The 17,928-nt window shown below is 44.7% G+C and overlaps 1 protein-coding gene across 1 annotated transcript in view; it reads right to left on the bottom strand.

Annotated features, from left to right (window-relative positions):
• Positions 1-648: 648 nt before the first annotated feature.
• Positions 649-17,928, bottom strand: part of LOC116501455 (transcription factor RFX3-like) — a 148,855-nt gene continuing 131,575 nt past the window's right edge. Inside the window, exons 13-16 of the mRNA XM_032207029.1 lie at positions 16,239-16,388; positions 6,755-6,963; positions 4,403-4,556; positions 649-775 (exon numbers count right to left, since the gene is read on the bottom strand). Of these exons, the coding sequence (XP_032062920.1) occupies positions 713-775; positions 4,403-4,556; positions 6,755-6,963; positions 16,239-16,388 (576 nt within the window). The 3' untranslated portion in view covers positions 649-712. The remainder of the gene's footprint in view (positions 776-4,402; positions 4,557-6,754; positions 6,964-16,238; positions 16,389-17,928) is intronic.

Below are 17,928 nucleotides of genomic sequence, written 5' to 3'. Positions count from 1 at the left end.
AAAAAATAGCACAAAATGGAAAAATCTAAATACAAGGGCCTTTATTTTGCAAATAACATGAAATACGAAAACACGGGGAAGCATAGAAACCTGATAAAGTAGAAATTGAAAGCTTAAGATTTTACTGGGAGAAGTCAACAAATTCTACAGATAAATAGGTTAATGAACTCTCTCTAATGCTATCTCATTTTATAGATAAGGAAACTGAACTGAAGAGAGGTTGTGATTTGCCCCAAATTATACAACCAGTGTAAGAACTGAGAACAAACTAAGCCTACAGTTTACCAAGAGGACATAAACTCACATCTTACTAGATTCTTCAGTAACAATTAGCAAGTTATTTGGCAAGTGCTTGGACCTAATTCTGCCATCTTCACTTACCAAAATCATCATTCACTACAAATGTAGGTATATGTGCATGCTCATCAAATCTTAGTTTTTCCAACTGTCCATCTCCTTCAGCTCTCTCACAAGGATATACAGCTAAATAATGGGTGAAATTTTGAAAAATTCTTATGTAAATAATAAACATTTAAAAATATTTTCTTGTTAAGAACCTTAGCTACAGCATTCTAGTTATTACTATATACTGTTTATCATGTAAAGCATATTGTACACATATAATAGTAATATACACATTTACTACATTTTCAAAAAATAAGGACTTGTTTTCCTCCAAGACACACATTAGTTCTGTATAAAATTAAACATTTTAGAGAGTTGACTGCTTACCTTTATTCATATTTCCAGAGGATGTAGCATTTAAATCATCAAACTGCAAAATAAACAATAAAAAGCGTAGATGCAGTCTTACACAAACATGACCTTAGATTATCTACGATGAAGCTCCAATAGCTTGTGGCTAGTATGAAAGTGCATGCATGTGACTGCAGTCATGTCCATAGTATACCAGTTCATTTTCCATTCCATTCCAAGTGAATCATTTATTATATGTCCACATCTGTCCATTTTGTAACACTTTAAAAGTACAATTCCTTGGTGATAACTCCTGAGATAATGTGAATTCTTAAGCAACTCTCACAAAAGGGGATGTACCTCTGAGTGATGAAAGCAAACCTGGGAACATTGTCACTTTAGGAAACAACAGGGAAATACTTGTGAACTGTTCCAATCCAAAGCAATTAGGAAGGGTTCCTCTGAAAAGGTGCTGCAACCGATAGCCCAGCTGAAGTGCTTCTACACTAATGCACAAACCATGGGAAACAAGCAGAAGGAGTTGGAAACAATGGTGCAATTAGAAAGTATGACCTGATTGCTATTGCGGAAATGTGGTGGGATAGATCACATAACTGGAACAAGCTCTTCAGAAGAGATAGACAGTGAAGGAGGGGTGGGGATGTTACCCTCTATGTTATGGAAGGAATTGATTGTGAAGAGATGCCTCTGAGAAACAGCCACAGACAGGTTGAGAGCTTGTGGGTAAAAGTTAAGGACTGGACCAATAAAGGACACCTTGTGGTTGGGGTCTACTACAGGCCGCCTGATCAAGGGGAGCCTGTGGATGAGACATTCTTGCTTCAACTACATGAAGCATGTCACACTCGCATACTCTCATCCTGATGCGGGACTTCAACCACATGGATTTCTGCTGGGAAAACTACACTGCAGGCTGTAAGCAATCCAGGAGATTCCTAGAGTGCGTTGAGGATAACTTCCTGGTCCAGGTATTAGACAAACCAACCAGAGGAGAAGCGTTACTGGACCTGGTGCTTACTAATGCAAACGAGCTCATTAAAGAGGTCAAGACTGGAGGTAGCCTGGGCTGTAGTGACCATGCCCTAGCTGAGTTTGTGATCTCGAGGAATACAGGCCTGGCAAAGAACAAAGTCGGCATCCTGAACTTCTGAAGAGCAAACTTCAAGCTATTTAAAGACCTAGTGGACAAAACTCCTAGAACACTGTCTTTACAGACAAAGGAGATGAACGGAGTTGGCAACTCTTTCCTTAAAGCACAAGAATTTTTCATTCCCCTGTATAAGGAAGTGAGTAGGGAGGGCAGGAAACCGGGGTGGCTGTGCAAGAAAACTGAAGTGGAAGAAGGAAATGCACAGGCAGTGAAAGCAAGGACATGCAGCCTGGGAAGAGTACAGGGGTGCAGTCCGGATGTGCAGGGATGGGATCAGGAAAGCCAAGGCACAGATGGAATTGAGCTTGGCAAGGGATGCAAAGAATAACATGAAGGAATTCTATAGGTACATTGATTCCCATATGGCTTCTCTCGTTTCCCTGAAGTTGTAGATGAGGGCTGGGGAAGCGAAGTCCCACTCACTGTAAGTGAAGAGCAGGTTCGAGACTACCTGATGAAACTGAACAGGTACAAGGCTATGGGTCCCGATGACTACATCCAGGTTTGGGGTCCCCGGCACAAGAAGGATGTGGATCTATTCAAGTGGGTCCAGAGGAGGGCCACAAAGATTATCAGAAGGATGGAGCACCTCTCCTATGAAGAAAGGCTGAGAGAGCTGGGGATGTTTAGCTTGAAGAAGAGAAGGCTCCAGGGAGACCTCATTGCAGCTTTACAGTACTTAAAGGGGGCTTATAAAAAGATGGAGAGCAACTTTTTTCTCGGGTAGATAATGGCAGGACAAGGGGGAATGGTTTTAAACTAAAAGAGGATAGATTTAGATGATATGTTAGGAGAAAATTCTTCACTCAGAGGGTAGTGAGGCACTAGAACAGGTTGCCCAGAGAGATTGTGGATGCCCCATCCCTGGAGGTGTTCAAGGCCAGGCTGGACGAGGCCCTGGGCAACCTGATCTAGTGGGTGGCATCCCTGCCCATGGCGGGGGGGTTGGAACTAGATGATCTTTAAGGTTCCTTCCAACACAAGCTGTTCTATGATTCTATGATATGAAAATTAAAGTTAGGTGATCTACTGAAGAGAAGATGTCTGAGGTAAACTTCAGTTTGCACATACCATGGACACATGTAAAACAGTGGTTCTAAGTTGAGACCACTCACCCATCTGCTTGCTTACTTCCCCACCCTCCACACCATGGGATGGGGGAGAAAATAGGAAGAATGGAAGTGAGAAAGCTCATGGGTGGAGATAAAAACAGGGAGACCACTTACTAATTACTGTTATGGGCAAAACAGATTAGACTTGAGGAAAAATAATTTATTACTGATTAAAATAAATATTTAATTACTGATTTGTGTAGTGGGAAAGAAACAAAAAAATCCATGCTTAGGGAAAACATCTTTCCTCCCCATTTCCCCAGCTCAACTTCACTCCAAGCACTTCTCTTCTCCCTGTGTTCTTGCTGCATGTTACATTCAGTCCCTTCACTGAGGCAATAGCCGGTGCAGGGAGGGTTGTGGTCATTACATAGCAGTTTCTCTCTGACACTCCTTCCTTCTCATGTTTTTTCTTTGTTCCAGCATGGGTTCTCCACAAGCTGAAATCCTATCATGCAAATCTGCTTCAGCATGGGTTCTCCACAGGTTGCAGTTCCTTTGAGAATTCCTCCATCTGCTCTGAAGGTTCTCTATGGGCTGCAGGGAATATCTGCTCTGGGGTGCAGATCTTCTACAGGTTGCAGGGAATATTTGCTCTACCATGGAGCATCTCCTACTGCTCTCTTGTTTCTCACTCTCTTTTATTCTCTCCTCCTGTTCCTGTCCAGTTGGTATTTACTGCCCTTTCTTAAATATGTTTTCACAGAGTCACCCTGAACTTTGCTAATTGGATCAGTCTGTGATAGGTCCACTGCTGAGTGGACCTCCTGGACCTCAGTGGTTCCACTTCAGTGGAACCAGCTGTGTCCAGCCCAGGGCAGCCCTTTACCTCTTCTCAGAGGCCATTCCTGCAGCCCAGTTCCAACACCCACCCCCCCACTACCAGAACCTTGCCATAAAGAAACAATACACGTGAACAGTACCATTTAAGCAAAACTAACTTCTGCACATGAGCTACCTTTCTGAAGTTAGTACGCAGTTGTGTAAATATTTGTATTGGAATTAAGTGTGTGTAAATACATGTAAAAACAGATCCTTGAAATCAAGTTTCCTATTAATCTCTTACTTTATTATTTTCATATAAACTATTTAGTTTTCCAGAACTCAAGAATGTAGGTATCTACCTAGTAGCTTGATCTGCTATTTTTTATGAACAAGCTCACTTGCAGAAAATTAGTGTTAGAATTCATTGTGATTTTTAGTATTGTGAAAAAAAATCAGCCAAGGAAACATGGTTTAAGATATATAACTTTAGGAACCCAAATTTGAAGATGCCAAATGTATTTGAGATTCAATCTGCAACAGTTATATTAAGTTATATTACGAAATATCCCATAGCTCCACTTAAACATTAAAAAAATGTAGATGCATATCCAAGTCGATCACTAAATCCATCAATCCATTATCTTGTATGGTGTCTTACCTCTTCCATAACTGCGATAGGTGTCTCTCCTCTTGCCTGAGCAACACGATGTTCTACTAAGTAAAACATGTACTCATCATAAAGCAAGCGGATCAGATGAAAAGAGCCAAAGCTAGCAGCACTGCGTAAGGTTAAATCTCGAATCACCATTGAGCTATTTAAATATGGAAAGAAATATTTATGAAATAAATATCACAATTCTTTCATAATTTATTAATATGCAATGGAATATGCACTTCAAAAATACTATTTTTAAAATTAATGCTAACCACAAACATCTGATTTATGATGTCTTCAGAAAGACATGGCATTGTTGGACACCACATTACACAACTAGAAGCTAAAATTTTTAAAAGACAGGAAGGGTTTTGTTTTGTTATATGCACAGTTACCAATATGTGAGCACATGTAAAAACTGACCACAGTGGAAGAAAGTTCTTTGTTAAAATTTTAAACAGTACAACTGTATTAAGATTATTTAATTTTAAACAAAGTAGTCATTCAAAATATTATGCCTGATGTGCTCATATTCCTAGTACTAAGGTGTTAATTGGTATTGCTTTTAAACTTGTAGTATATAAATAATGCAAAAATAAGTTTGTTTATATCTTAAAATAGACAAATACAGATGGTGGACAAAAACATCCATATGATACCTTCATAAAGTAGATGCTACAATGTACCATTTTTGGAAAAAAAAAAAAAAAAAAAAGCTACCTTTACTATGATAACTGCTACAGTAGCAGCTGACATGGGATTTTTTTTTTTTAATGCATTTTTACACACTAAAAAAGATTTTGTCTTCCCTACATAATAAAAATAGAAATCATGGTATTTTAATTAATATTATTAAGAATATTGTCTTTAAAATTATATAGCTATTCAACGCAAAGTGTTTCAAACCATGTTTCTAACTCGGGATAAAATTCTGTCCTGGTTTCAGTTAGGATAGAGTTAATTTTCTTCCTAGTAGCTGGTAGGATGTTATGTTTTGGATTAGGATGAGAAGAATGTTGATAACACAATGTTGTTTTAATTGTTGCAGAGCAGTGCTTACACCAAGCCAAGGACTTTTCAGCTTCTCGCTCTGTCCTGCCAACAGGCAGGCTAGGGGTGGAGCAAGAGCTGGGAGGGGACAGACCCAGGACAGCTGACCCAAAGTGGCCAAAGGGGTATTCCATACTATCTGATGTCATGCTAAACAATAGATAGGGGTGGCTAGCCAGGGTACCAGGGTGGGGAGGCCGGCTGCTCAGGGATAGGCTGGGCATCGGTCAGCAGGTGGTGAGCAATTGCAATTGTGCATCACTTGTTTCATACACATTATTATTAGTGCTATTATTATTATTATTATTATTATTATTATTATTATTATTATTATTATGTCTTAATAAACTGTCTTTATCTCAACCCACAGGCTTCACTTTCCTATTTCTCTCTCCCATCCTAGAGAGGGAGGGGGGAGGATGAGCGAACGGCTGTGTAATGTTTAGCTACCGGCCAGGTTAAACCACAACAGTTCTTTTTGGCGCCCAACGTGGGGCATGAAGGGTTGAGATAACAACAGATCTGACCAGAGTGTGTTAAACTAAAATTGGTATAAGTATTAGACCTGCTTAATAGTTGCTAGTCATAATGCTGATTGCTTTAATCTCAAGTCTGCTGTGCCTGTTTTCCAAATTGAGTTATATAGCATGTTACTTTCCTTATGTGCTCCCTGTTGTGCTGCTTATCCTTTCCGGGCCCTGGTTTAAGATCATTATGGTACTGTGCGGTGTAACGATGGCTTATGATATGTTGAAATTGCTGGTCATGACCCTAACCTGGTATTTGTACTCAGCAATGTCGTCGACTCTATACTTGGGAAACCATATCTTGGAAACTATTAACAATTACACCTATTGCCTTTTTTCATCAGGGAGCCAATCTGTGGAGGGGACAGGGGAAGATATTTTTTTCCTACTTGTTCATTCTCCCTTTCTCCTTCAGTGCCCTCTTATCCTCTGAGCTAGCTACGATAGTTCTTCAAGATTTTGAATATCCTTGAGATACTCAGACCAGCATGTTCTTATTGTTATGTCTCCTGAATGCAATTCACATTTTGTGATTTCTAACCTCATTACATTTGCACAAGACTTCAAATAATATACAAGGTTTATTTCATCCACTGCTGAGTTACACATAGTCTCAAGTTTGATATTAACAACACTATTTTTTTCTGGAAAAAGGAAACAGCTTTTCAAACTATTGTATGAAGTTGTTTTTTTTTTTAATTTTGTCAACATTATTATAGTATACATTTCAGAAAATAATAAAATAGCTAAAATAATTTAGAAGACTAGTAAAAACTACCTGTAGAAAGACCATTTTAAAATAAATTCTCGTGCTGCTTTAGGAAAGCTGGGTCTTCCTTCATATGGTTTCAATGCTTGCATCATTACATTATCAAGCCAGGCAGCCCACTGCTCCAGAGTGCTCTGCTGCTGTAGAATCATCTTGAAATCTGTTTCTAGTCTTTGAACTATAATGTCATCACACTGACACACCCAGGAAGCCTGCTCCTGTTACAACACATGGCAAACATGAAAACAAAAGACAAATTATTCTTGAAGATTGAACAATTAAAAGGATTAAATACACTTCTTAGCCAAACTAATGAGTTTTTTTATTTTCACATCTTTAAATTTTGTTGAAAGAAAATAAGAGCAAGCGACCCAAAGTATGAAAACGGGCATCAAATAAAGCACACACAAAAGTACAATCGAAAAAATGCAAGTACATTGCAGTGGTCCATATTGGTTTTCATGGAAGAATTTTCAACTTCTTTCATTCATATTTTTTCTAGTAAAAAATTCAGAAATTGTCAGGCTTAGGACTACAAGAACAAGTAGTGGAAAGGACAGTCAAATGGAAGCTGAGAGAGTAAGAAACAAAGAGGAAAAGAAACCAAAGTACCATGTTTTCTATTGCTTTGAAGCAGTTATTATTCTATCTTCAAATATGTTTTTTTTTTTAATATTTTTAAGCACCTCACTTGAAAAGAGATTTGTTTATTAGGCAAAAAATGGGGTTGTTGTGTTTATCCATAGGCTGTAATACGTAGAATAGAATAGAATAGAATAGAATAGAATAGAATAGAATAGAATAGAATAGAACAGAACAGAACAGAACAGAACAGAACAGTTCAGTTGGAAGGGACCTACAAAGACCATCTAGTCCAACTGCCTGACCTCTTCAGGGCTAAACAAAAGCTAAAGCATATATGTGAGGGGATTGTCAAAATGCCTCTTGAACACTGACAGGCATGGGGCATCAACCACCTCTCTAGGAAGCCTGTTCCAGTGTTTGACCACTTTCACAGTAAAGAATTTTTTCCTAACATCTAGTCTGAATATCCCCTGGCACAACTTTGTGCCATTCCTTAAATAAGACCAATAAGACACTTCTGCTGGACCTGTAGCCCATGGAGAGGAGCTGCCACCCATGGGGGACCCATGTTGGAGCAGTTTGCTCCTGAAGGATGGACCCTGTGGTACAGACCAATATTGGAGCAGTTCTTGAAGAGCTGTTGTCTGTGGGAAGCCCATATAGGATCAGTTGGGAAGGACTGCAGCCCATGGAAGGGATCCCACGTTGGAGCAGGCGTAGTGAATGACCATGAAGAAGCAATGGAGACAAAGCGCTATGGACTGACTGAAACCCCCATTCCCCGTTCCGCTGAGCCGCTCGGGGGGAGGACATAGAAGGATGAGGGGGGAATGTTTTTAGTTTGCTTTAATTTCTCACTTTTCTAGTATGCTAGTGATAGGCAATAAATTATATTCATCTCCCTATAAATATATATTGTCTATTGTATATATATTATATATAATACTCTGTTTTGCCTATGAGCAGTTGTGATGCGTAGCAGGGAAAAAACACTACACTGGACCATGTCAATTAGTTGAACAACAGGAGAAAAAGCTGTTGTTTCTTCTAAGGAAAATCATAGAATCATTTAGGTTGGAAAAAACCTCTAAGAACATTGAGTCCAACCACTGTATAGCACTGCAAAGTCTACCTCGAAACCACATCCCTAAGCACCACATCTACACGTCTTTTAAATACCTCCAGGGATGGTAACTCAACCATTTCCCTGGGCAAATTTTACCAATGCCTTACAACCCTTTCAATGAAGAAATTTTTCCTAATATCCAACCTAAACACCCCCCAGCACAACTTAAGGCCATTTCCTCTTGTCTTATCACTTGGTGCTTGGGAGAAGAGACCAATCCCCACCTCGCTACAGCCTCTTTAAAGGTTACTGTAGAGCACAATAAGGTCTCCCCAGAGCCTCCTCTTCTCCAGGCTAAACCACCCCAGCTCCCTCAGCTGCTCCTCATAAGACTTGTTCTCTAGAGATTTCACCAGCTTTGCTGCCGTTCTCGGGACTTGCTCAAACACCTTGATGTCTTTCTTGTAGTGAGGGGCCCAAAACTGAACACAGTACTTGAGGTGCAGCCTCACCAGAGCTGAGTACAGGGGGACAATCACTTCCCTAGTCCTGCTGGCCACACTGTTTCTTATACAAGCCAGGATGCTGTTGGCCTTCTTGGCCACCTGAGCACACTGCTGGCTCATATCCAACCAGATATTGACCAATACTCCCAGGTCCTTCTCTGCCAGGCAGCTTTCCAACCACTCATCTCCCAGCCTGTAGCGCTGCTTGGGGTTGTTGCGCCCCAGGTGCAGGACCCGGCACTTGGCCTTGTTGAACTTCATACAGTTGGCCTCAGCCCATCGGTGCAGCCTATCCAGATCCTCCTGCAGAGCCTTCCTACCTTCAAGCAGATCGACACACACACCTAACTTGGTGTCATCTGCGAACTTACTGAGGGTGCACTCAATGCCCCTCATCTAGATCACTGATAAAGACATCGAAGAGAACTGGACGCGATACCAAGCCTTGGGAGGGCACTACTCGTGACTGGCAGCCAACTAGATCTAACTGCATTCATCATGACCCTTTGGGCCTAGTAACCCAGACAGCTTTTTACCCAGCGAAGCGTATACACATCCAAGCCACGAGCAGCCAGTTTCTTAAGGAGAATGCTGTGGGAAATGGTGTCAAAAGCTTTAGTAAAGTCTAGGTAGACAACATCCACAGACCATCCCTCATCTAATGAGCAGATCAACTTCTCATGGAAGGAGATCAGGTTAATCAGGCAGGACCTGCCTTTCATAAACCCATGCTGACTGGGCCTGACCACATGGTTGTCCTCATCACACACAATTCCTTCTCTGATCACAAGCAAAATGTCTGATGGGACACCTTCCCTAGTTGGCTCACTCATCAGCTGTGTCAGGAAGATATCTTCCACATATATAGAATCACAGAATCATTAAGGTTGGAAAAGACCTCCAAGGTCATCTGGTCCAACCATCCCCCTACTACCAATATCACCCACTAAACCATGTCCCTAGGCACCACATCCAACGTTTCCTTAAACACCCCCAGGGACAGTGACTCCACCACCTCCCTGGGCAACCCGTTCCTATGCCTGACTACTCTTCCTAAGAAGAATTGTCTTCTAATTTCCAACCTAAACTTCCCCTGGCACAACTTGAGACCATTCCTTCTTGTCCTATCACTAGTTATCTGTGAGAAAAGGCTGACCCCCAGCTCCCCAAAACTTCACAGAATCACAGAATTTCTAGGTTGGAAGAGACCTCAAGATCATCGAGTCCAACCTCTGACCTAACACTAACAGTCCCCACTAAACCATATCCCTAAGCTCTACATCTAAACGTCTTTTAAAGACTTCCAGGGATGGTGACTCCACCACTTCCCTGGGCAGCCTGTTCCAATGCCTAACAACCCTTTCGGTAAAGAAGTTCTTCCTAAGATCCAACCTAAAACACCCCTGGCGCAACTTTAGTCCATTCCCCCTCGTCCTTTCACCAGGCACGTGGGAGAACAGACCAACCCCCACCTCGCTACGGCCTCCTTTAAGGTACCTGTAGAGAGCGATAAGGTCGCCCCTGAGCCTCCTTTTCTCCAGGCTGAACAAGCCCAGCTCCCTCAGCCGCTCCTCGTAGGACTTGTTCTCCAGACCCCTCACCAGCTTCGTCGCCCTTCTCTGGACCCGCTCAAGCACCTCGATGTCCTTCTTGTAGCAAGGGGCCCAAAACTGAACACAGGACTCGAGGTGCGGACTCACCAGAGCCGAGTACAGGGGGACAATCACCTCCCTAGCCCTGCTGGTCACACTGTTTCTGATACAAGCCAGGATGCTGTTGGCCTTCTTGGCCACCTGAGCACACTGCTGGCTCATATCCAACCAGATATTGACCAATACTCCCAGGTCCTTCTCTGCCAGGCAGCTTTCCAACCACTCCTCTCCCAGCCTGTAGCGCTGCTTGGGGTTGTTGCGCCCCAGGTGCAGGACCCGGCACTTGGCCTTGTTAAACTTCATACAGTTGACCTCAGCCCATCGGTGCAGCCTATCCAAATCCTCCTGCAGAGCCTTCCAGCCTCAAGCAGATCGACACACACACTTAGCTTGGTGTCATCTGCAAACTTACGGAGGGTGCACTCGATGCCCTTGTCCAGATCATCGATGAAGATATTAAAGAGTACTGGCCCCAGCACCGAGCCCTGGGGAACGCCACTAGTGACTGGCCTCCAACTGGATTTGACTCCATTCACCACGACTTTTTGGGCCTGGCTATCCACCCAGTTTCTAACCCAACGAAGCATACGCCAGTTTCTTGAGGAGAATGCTGTGGGAAATGGTGTCAAAAGCCTTGCTGAAGTCAAGGTAGACAACATCCACAGCCTTTCCCTCATCCACCAAACACGTCACTTTGTCATAGAAGGAGATCAGGTTCGTCAAGCAGGACCTGCCTTTCATAAACCCATGCTGACTGGGCCTGATCACCTGGTTCCCCTGCAAGTGCCACGTGATGACTCTCAAGATAATCTGCTCCATGAGCTTCCCTGGCACTGAGGTCAAACTGACAGGCCTTTTTGTGTTGATGTATTTATAAAAACATTTTTTTTATCTTTAACGGAAGTAGCCAGATAGAGCTCCAGATGAGCTTTGGCCTTTCTAATTTTGTCCCTGCACTGCCTCGCAACATCCTTATAGTCCTCCCTAGTGGCCTGCCCACTTTTCCAAAGATGATAAACCCTCTTTTTTCTCCTAAGCTCAAGCCACAATTCTCTGTTCATCCAGGCTGGTCTTCTTCCCCGACAGCTCGTCTTTGGGCACGTGGGGACAGACCATTCCTGTGCCATTAAGATTTCCCTCTTGAAGAGCGCCCAGCCTTCCTGGACTCCTCTGCCCTTCAGAACCGCCTCCCAAGGGACTCTACCAACCAGCGTCCTTAGCAGCTCAAAGTCAGTTCCTTTCAGGTAGTTGTAGAGAGCAATAAGGTCTCCCCTGAGCCTCCTCTTCTCCACTATAAACAACCCCAGTTCCCTCATCCGCACCTCATAAGACTTGTTCTCTAGACCTTTCACCAGCTTTTTTGCCTTTCTCTGGACACTCTCCAGGACCTCAATGTCTTTCTTGTAGTGAGGGGCCCAAAACAGAACACAGTACACAAGGTGTGGCCTCACCAGAGCTGAGTACAGGGGGACAATCACCTCCCTAGTCCTGCTGCCCACTCTAGCCCTGACACAAGCCAGGATGCCGTTGGCCACCTGGGCGCACAGCCAGCTCACGTTCAGGTGAGCCTCGACCAACACCCCAGATCCTTATCCTCTGCACAGCTTTCCAGCCACTCTGCTCCAAGCCTGTAGCGCTGCATGGGGTTGTTCTGACCAAAGTGCAGGACCCAGTACGTAGCCATGTTGAACCTCATCCGGTTGGCCTCTGCCCATTGACCCATCCTGTCCAGGTCCCTCTGCAGGGCCTTCCTACCGTCTGGCAGATCAACACCCCCCCCCACCCCCAACTTGGTGTTGCCTTCAAACTTATTGAGAGTGCACTCAATTCTCTAATCGAAATCATCATATAAAGAGGATGGGCCCCAACACCAACCCCTGGGGAACACCACTCAGGACCAGTCACCAGCTGGATTTCACTCCATTCACCACCACTCTCTGGGCCAGGCCATCCAGCCAATTTTTAACCCAACAAAGAGTATACCTGTACAAGCCATGGGCTTCCAGCTTCTCCAGGAGAGTATTATGGGAGACCATGTGAAAGGCTTTGATGAAGTCTAGGTAGACTACGTCAACAGCCTTTCCCTCATCCACCAAGCAGGTTACCTGGTCATAGAAGGAGATGAGGTTGGTCAGGCAGGACTTGCATTTCATGAACCCATGCTGACTGGGCCTGATCCCCCGGCTGTCCAGCACATGCTGTGTGATTGCATTCAAGATGACCTGTTCCATCACCTTTCCTGGCACCGAGGTCAGGCTGACAGTCCCGTAGTTCCCTGGGTCCTCCTTAGCCAGGAAGGGGACCCGTAGAACCGCTGTATTGGACTTCTGGAGGGCTGACTTTGAGCTGTTAAGGACACTGGTTGACAGGGTCCCTTGGGAGGTGGTTCTGAAGGCCAGAGGAGTCCAGGCCAGAGGAGTCCAGGAAGGCCTGGCACTCTTCAAGAAGGAAATCTCAATGGCACAGGAGCAGTCTGTCCCCACGAGCCGACGTGGAAGAAGACCAGCCTGGCTGAACAGAGAATCGTGGCTTGAGCTTAGGAGGAAAAAGAGGGTTTACAATCTTTGGAAAAGAGGGCGGGCCACTCGGGAGGACTATAAGGATGTTGCGAGGCAGTGCAGGGACAAAATTAGAAAGGCCAAAGCTCATCTGGAGCTCAATCTCGCTACTGCCTTTAAAGAAAACAAAAAATGTTTTTACAAATACGTCAACACAAAACAGAGGACTAAGGAGAATCTCCATCCTTTACTGGATGAAGGGGGGAACTTAGTTACAAGAGATGAGGAAAAGGCTGAGGTGCTTAATGCCTTCTTTGCCTCAGTCTTTAGTGCCAAGAGCAGTTGTTCTCTGGACACCCAGTACCCTGAGCTGGTGGAAGGGGATGGGGAGCAGAATGTGGCCCTCACTATCCACGAAGAACTGGTTGGTGACCTGGTACGGCACTTGGATGTGCACAAGTCAATGGGGCCAGATGGGATCCGCCCAAGGATACTGAGAGAACTGGCGGAGGAGCTAGCCAAGCCACTGTCCATCATTTATCAACAGTCCTGGCAATCGGGGGAGGTCCCAGTTGACAGGCGGCTAGCAAACGTGATGCCCATCTACAAGAAGGGCCGGAGGGTAGACCTGGGGAACTATAGGCCTGTTAGTTTGACCTCAGTGCCAGGGAAGCTCATGGAGCAGATTATCTTGAGAGTCATCACGTGGCACTTGCAGGGGAACCAGGTGATCAGGCCCAGTCAGCATGGATTTATGAAAGGCAGATCCTGCTTGACGAACCTGATCTCCTTCTATGACAAAGTGACATGTTTGGTGGATGAGGGAAAGGCTGTGGATGTTGTCTACCTTGACTTCAGCAAGGTTTTTGACACTGTTTCTCAAAACATTCTCCTCAAGAAACTGGCTGCTCGTGGCTTGGACTGGCGCATTCTTCGTTGGGTTAGAAACTGGCTGGATAGCCGGGCCCAAAGAGTCATGGTGAATGGAGTCAAGTTCAGTTGGAGGCCAGTCACTAGTGACGTCCCTCAGGGCTCAGTACTGGGGCCAGTACTCTTTAATATCTTTATCGATTATCTGGACGAGGGCATTGAGTGCACCCTCAGTAAGTTCGCAGATGACACCAAGCTAGGTGCGTGTGTCGATCTGCTTGAGGGTAGGAAGGCTCTGCAGGAGGATCTGGATAGGCTGCACCGATGGGCTGAGGTCAACTGCATGAAGTTCAACAAGGCCAAGTGCCGGGTCCTGCACCTGGGGCGCAACAACCCCAAGCAGAGCTACAGGCTGGGAGATGAGTGGTTGGAAAGCTGCCTGGCAGAGAAGGACCTGGGAGTATTGGTCAATATCTGGTTGGATATGAGCCAGCAGTGTGCTCAGGTGGCCAAGAAGGCGAGCAGCATCCTGGCTTGTATCAGAAACAGTGTGGCCAGTAGGTCTAGGGAAGTGATTGTCCCCCTGTACTCAGCTCTGGTGAGGTTGCACCTCGAGTCCTGTGTTCAGTTTTGGGCCTCTTGCTACAAGAAGGACATCGAGGTGCTTGAGCGAGTCCAGAGAAGGGCGACGAAGCTGGTGAGGGTCCTGGAGAACAAGTCCTACGAGGAGCGGCTGAGGGAGCTGGGCTTGTTCAGCCTGGAGAAAAGGAGGCTCAGGGGCGACCTTATCGCTCTCTACAGATACCTCAAAGGAGGCTGTAGCGAGGTGGGGGTTGGTCTGTTCTCCCACATGCCTGGTGAAAGGACGAGGGGGAATGGACTAAAGTTGCGCCAGGGGTGTTTTAGGTTGGATCTTAGGAAGAACTTCTTTACTGAGAGGGTTGTGAGGCATTGGAACAGGCTGCCCAGGGAAGTGGTGGAATCACCATCCCTCGAGGTCTTTAAAAGACGTTTAGATGTTGAACTTGGCGATATGGTTTAGTGGAGGACTTGTTAGTGTTAGGTCAGAGGTTGGACTCGATGATTTTGAGGTCTCTTCCAACCTAGACGATTCTGTGATTCTGTGATTTTGTGAAATAACTTTGCTGCAGTGTTAAAGATGAGCTTTGTACAGTGGCCAATTGCTGGCTGGCTTAAGGCACGTGTTTGAGGGTCTCTGACCAATTGCATGACAGATTCAGGAACGTGAACAGTGTTTGGGGCTATGGGGAATGTATATGTAGTGGAGAAAAATTGTAGTAAACATCTCCAGTTCAATAGCCATTGTGAGTCCATGTCTTTCATCCGTTCATCCCACCGAAGCTCTGTCTGGGAAACTGTGTCAGTTGTGATGAGTGTAGAGCTTAGAGAGGCCGTTTGCTGGGTGGATAGCATCACTCCCTGTTTGAGCTGGCAAAGCTCCCACACAAACTGTCATGCAAACTGTGGTTTCACACCACACCCTGACTGACACGCCACACCTTGATTGCCGCACTCCTGGTCACTCATGCTCCCTAGGGGCTGCCTTTGTACTTGTGGGAGGGTGTGGGGGGGGTGGCCACCCCTGCTCCTGGCCCTTCCCAAGCCTTGCCAGCTGCTCTTGTGAGGGCTGCCAGCTCCTGGCAGCTCTCTCCACTCCCATGGCTCTCTCCACTCCCTGGGGTTTCCTCGATGCAGGAACCCCACTGCATGGAGGAAGAAAGAGGTAAAAGGGAAACCTTTTTTTATACTTAATGAAAAATAATAAGTTCATCTTTTACAGATTTCTGGAAACTAGTACTAACCAGTTACTTAGGAAAGGTGGGAAATTTAAACACAAACAGTTGAAGAAAGTATATTAATGACATCATCTTTGAAATAAAAATTAATTTAATGAAACAATCTCTACTAGAAATAGTGCTGTTCGATTAATATTTTTATGGAAGATCAGAAGCTATGCTATTGTCCAAATTTTCATATTTATGCATCATTCATGATGTCCATTCTAAGACCACATATACTCTATACTTTCATTTGCACCAAATGAAAATTGGCAGAATTTATGGTCTGAAAGATAAGAAGTCTTCAGAGACAATGGAAACAGATAATGGCTCTGAGCTTCTACTTAAGGCTAAAGTGTAAGTTGGTAAGTTTCAACTGAATCACTGCATATACAAAAATCAGGAAAATGTTCTCACTTTGCTTTATTGATGGAATAATAAGAAATAGTAACAACAACAAAAAAATGGGGGGGAAATACATTTTTTAAAAAGTCTGTTGTTTAAAGCTAGAGTTTACCTGGACATTGGCAAAATCAACACGGTTGAGATCACTGAGCATCTGGTTGATCTGAGAAGTGTTCTGAAGCACAGCCCGAGCTGCCTGAGCCAGGTGATTAAGAGATGTGTATCTTCGCAGAGTCTGGGCAAAGGCACTTACAGTGGCAATCTATGAAAAAAAATCCATTTATCTCAGATCAGCTCTCAGATGTTGCAATTCACATATAATACAACGAATACAGTTTTTTCTATTCTTTTTTTTTTATTTTTTAATGCTGTACTGGGTCTGGCTGAAATGTTAACTTTCCCGGCAGCAGCCCATACAGTGCCGTACTCTGCACTTGTAGCTGGAACAGCTACAAAGTAATCGGGAGAGGAGCACAGGCCCTCAGCCTCTGGAGACGACTCCTGGCAGCTATGAGAGAAACATATCCCCATAAGGAAGATATTGTATATCACATAGGCAAGTGGACCACTATGGATAAAGGTCTCCAGAATCTGCGGGAATTAGCTGTGCGGGAGATGATTTATAGTGATTTGGACAATGCCCAGACACCTCAAGACCCCGATGAAGTCCGGTGCACAACATCCATGTGGCGTAAATTTGTGCGGAGTGCACCATCAGCACATGCCAGTACCCTGGCAGCAATTCGCTGGGAGGAGGGGATGGGACCAACAATCACAGAATCACAGAATCACAGAATTTTCTAGGTTGGAAGAGACCTCAATGTATGATGTGTCCTGCCAGCTTCAACAATATGAAGACAATCTCTCTGCTCCGCTACAGTCTTGTGTCTCAGCTGTGGAGAAACTGTCTAAAGGACTTGACAAGCTCGTGGAACAAGTATATTCCCCCTCATTTAGACAGAGTGATACTTCAGCCACTAAGAATCAGCATTCGCCTGCTCAAGAGAGAGAGTACCCAAGACGTACACCACGTGGCACCTTGTGGTTTTATCTGCGTGACCATGGGGAAGATATGAGGAAATGGGATGGTGTACCTACTTCAACCCTAGCTGCTCGGGTACGTGAACTGAAAGGAAATACAGCAGCAAGAAGAGGGGCTCCTAAGAGAAATGCTGCTCCAGTTTCTATTGGGCAGTACCCCAGAGGCAGTAGAAGAGCTGATGTTATTCTTGACCCTGATGAAGGGACCTCTACCTCTCATTTGCAAGAATTAAGTGGCAGACACTCCAGCCAGGACTAGAGGGGCCCTGCCTCTGGCCACGTGGAGGAGAGGGATAACCGGATTTATTGGACTGTGTGGATGTGATGGCCTGGCACATCAGAACCACAAGAAAACAAAGCTTTAGTGGACACTGGCGCACAATGTACCTTAATGCCATCAGGCTACCAAGGGACAGAACTCACCTGTATCTCTGGAGTGACAGGGGGATCCCAACAACTCTCTGTACTGGAAGCTGAAGTGAGTCTAACTGGGAATGAGTGGCAAAAGCATCCCATTGTGACTGGCCCAGAGGCTCCGTGTATCCTTGGCATAGACTATCTCAAGAGAGGGTACTTCAAGGATCCAAAAGGATACCGGTGGGCTTTTGGCATAGCTGCTTTGAGCACAGAGAAGATTAGGCAGCTGTCTACCCTGCCTGGCCTTTCAGAAGACCCTTCTGTTGCAGGATTGCTGAAGGTTGAAGAACAACAGGTACCAATTGCGACTACAACGGTGCACCGACGGCAATATCGCACCAACC

Source organism: Aythya fuligula, chromosome W (assembly GCF_009819795.1).
Source record: "Aythya fuligula isolate bAytFul2 chromosome W, bAytFul2.pri, whole genome shotgun sequence".
Lineage (NCBI taxonomy): Eukaryota > Metazoa > Chordata > Aves > Anseriformes > Anatidae > Aythya > Aythya fuligula.
Note: the sequence above shows the minus strand (reverse complement) of the source record. Positions and strands in the feature narration are given on the sequence as shown.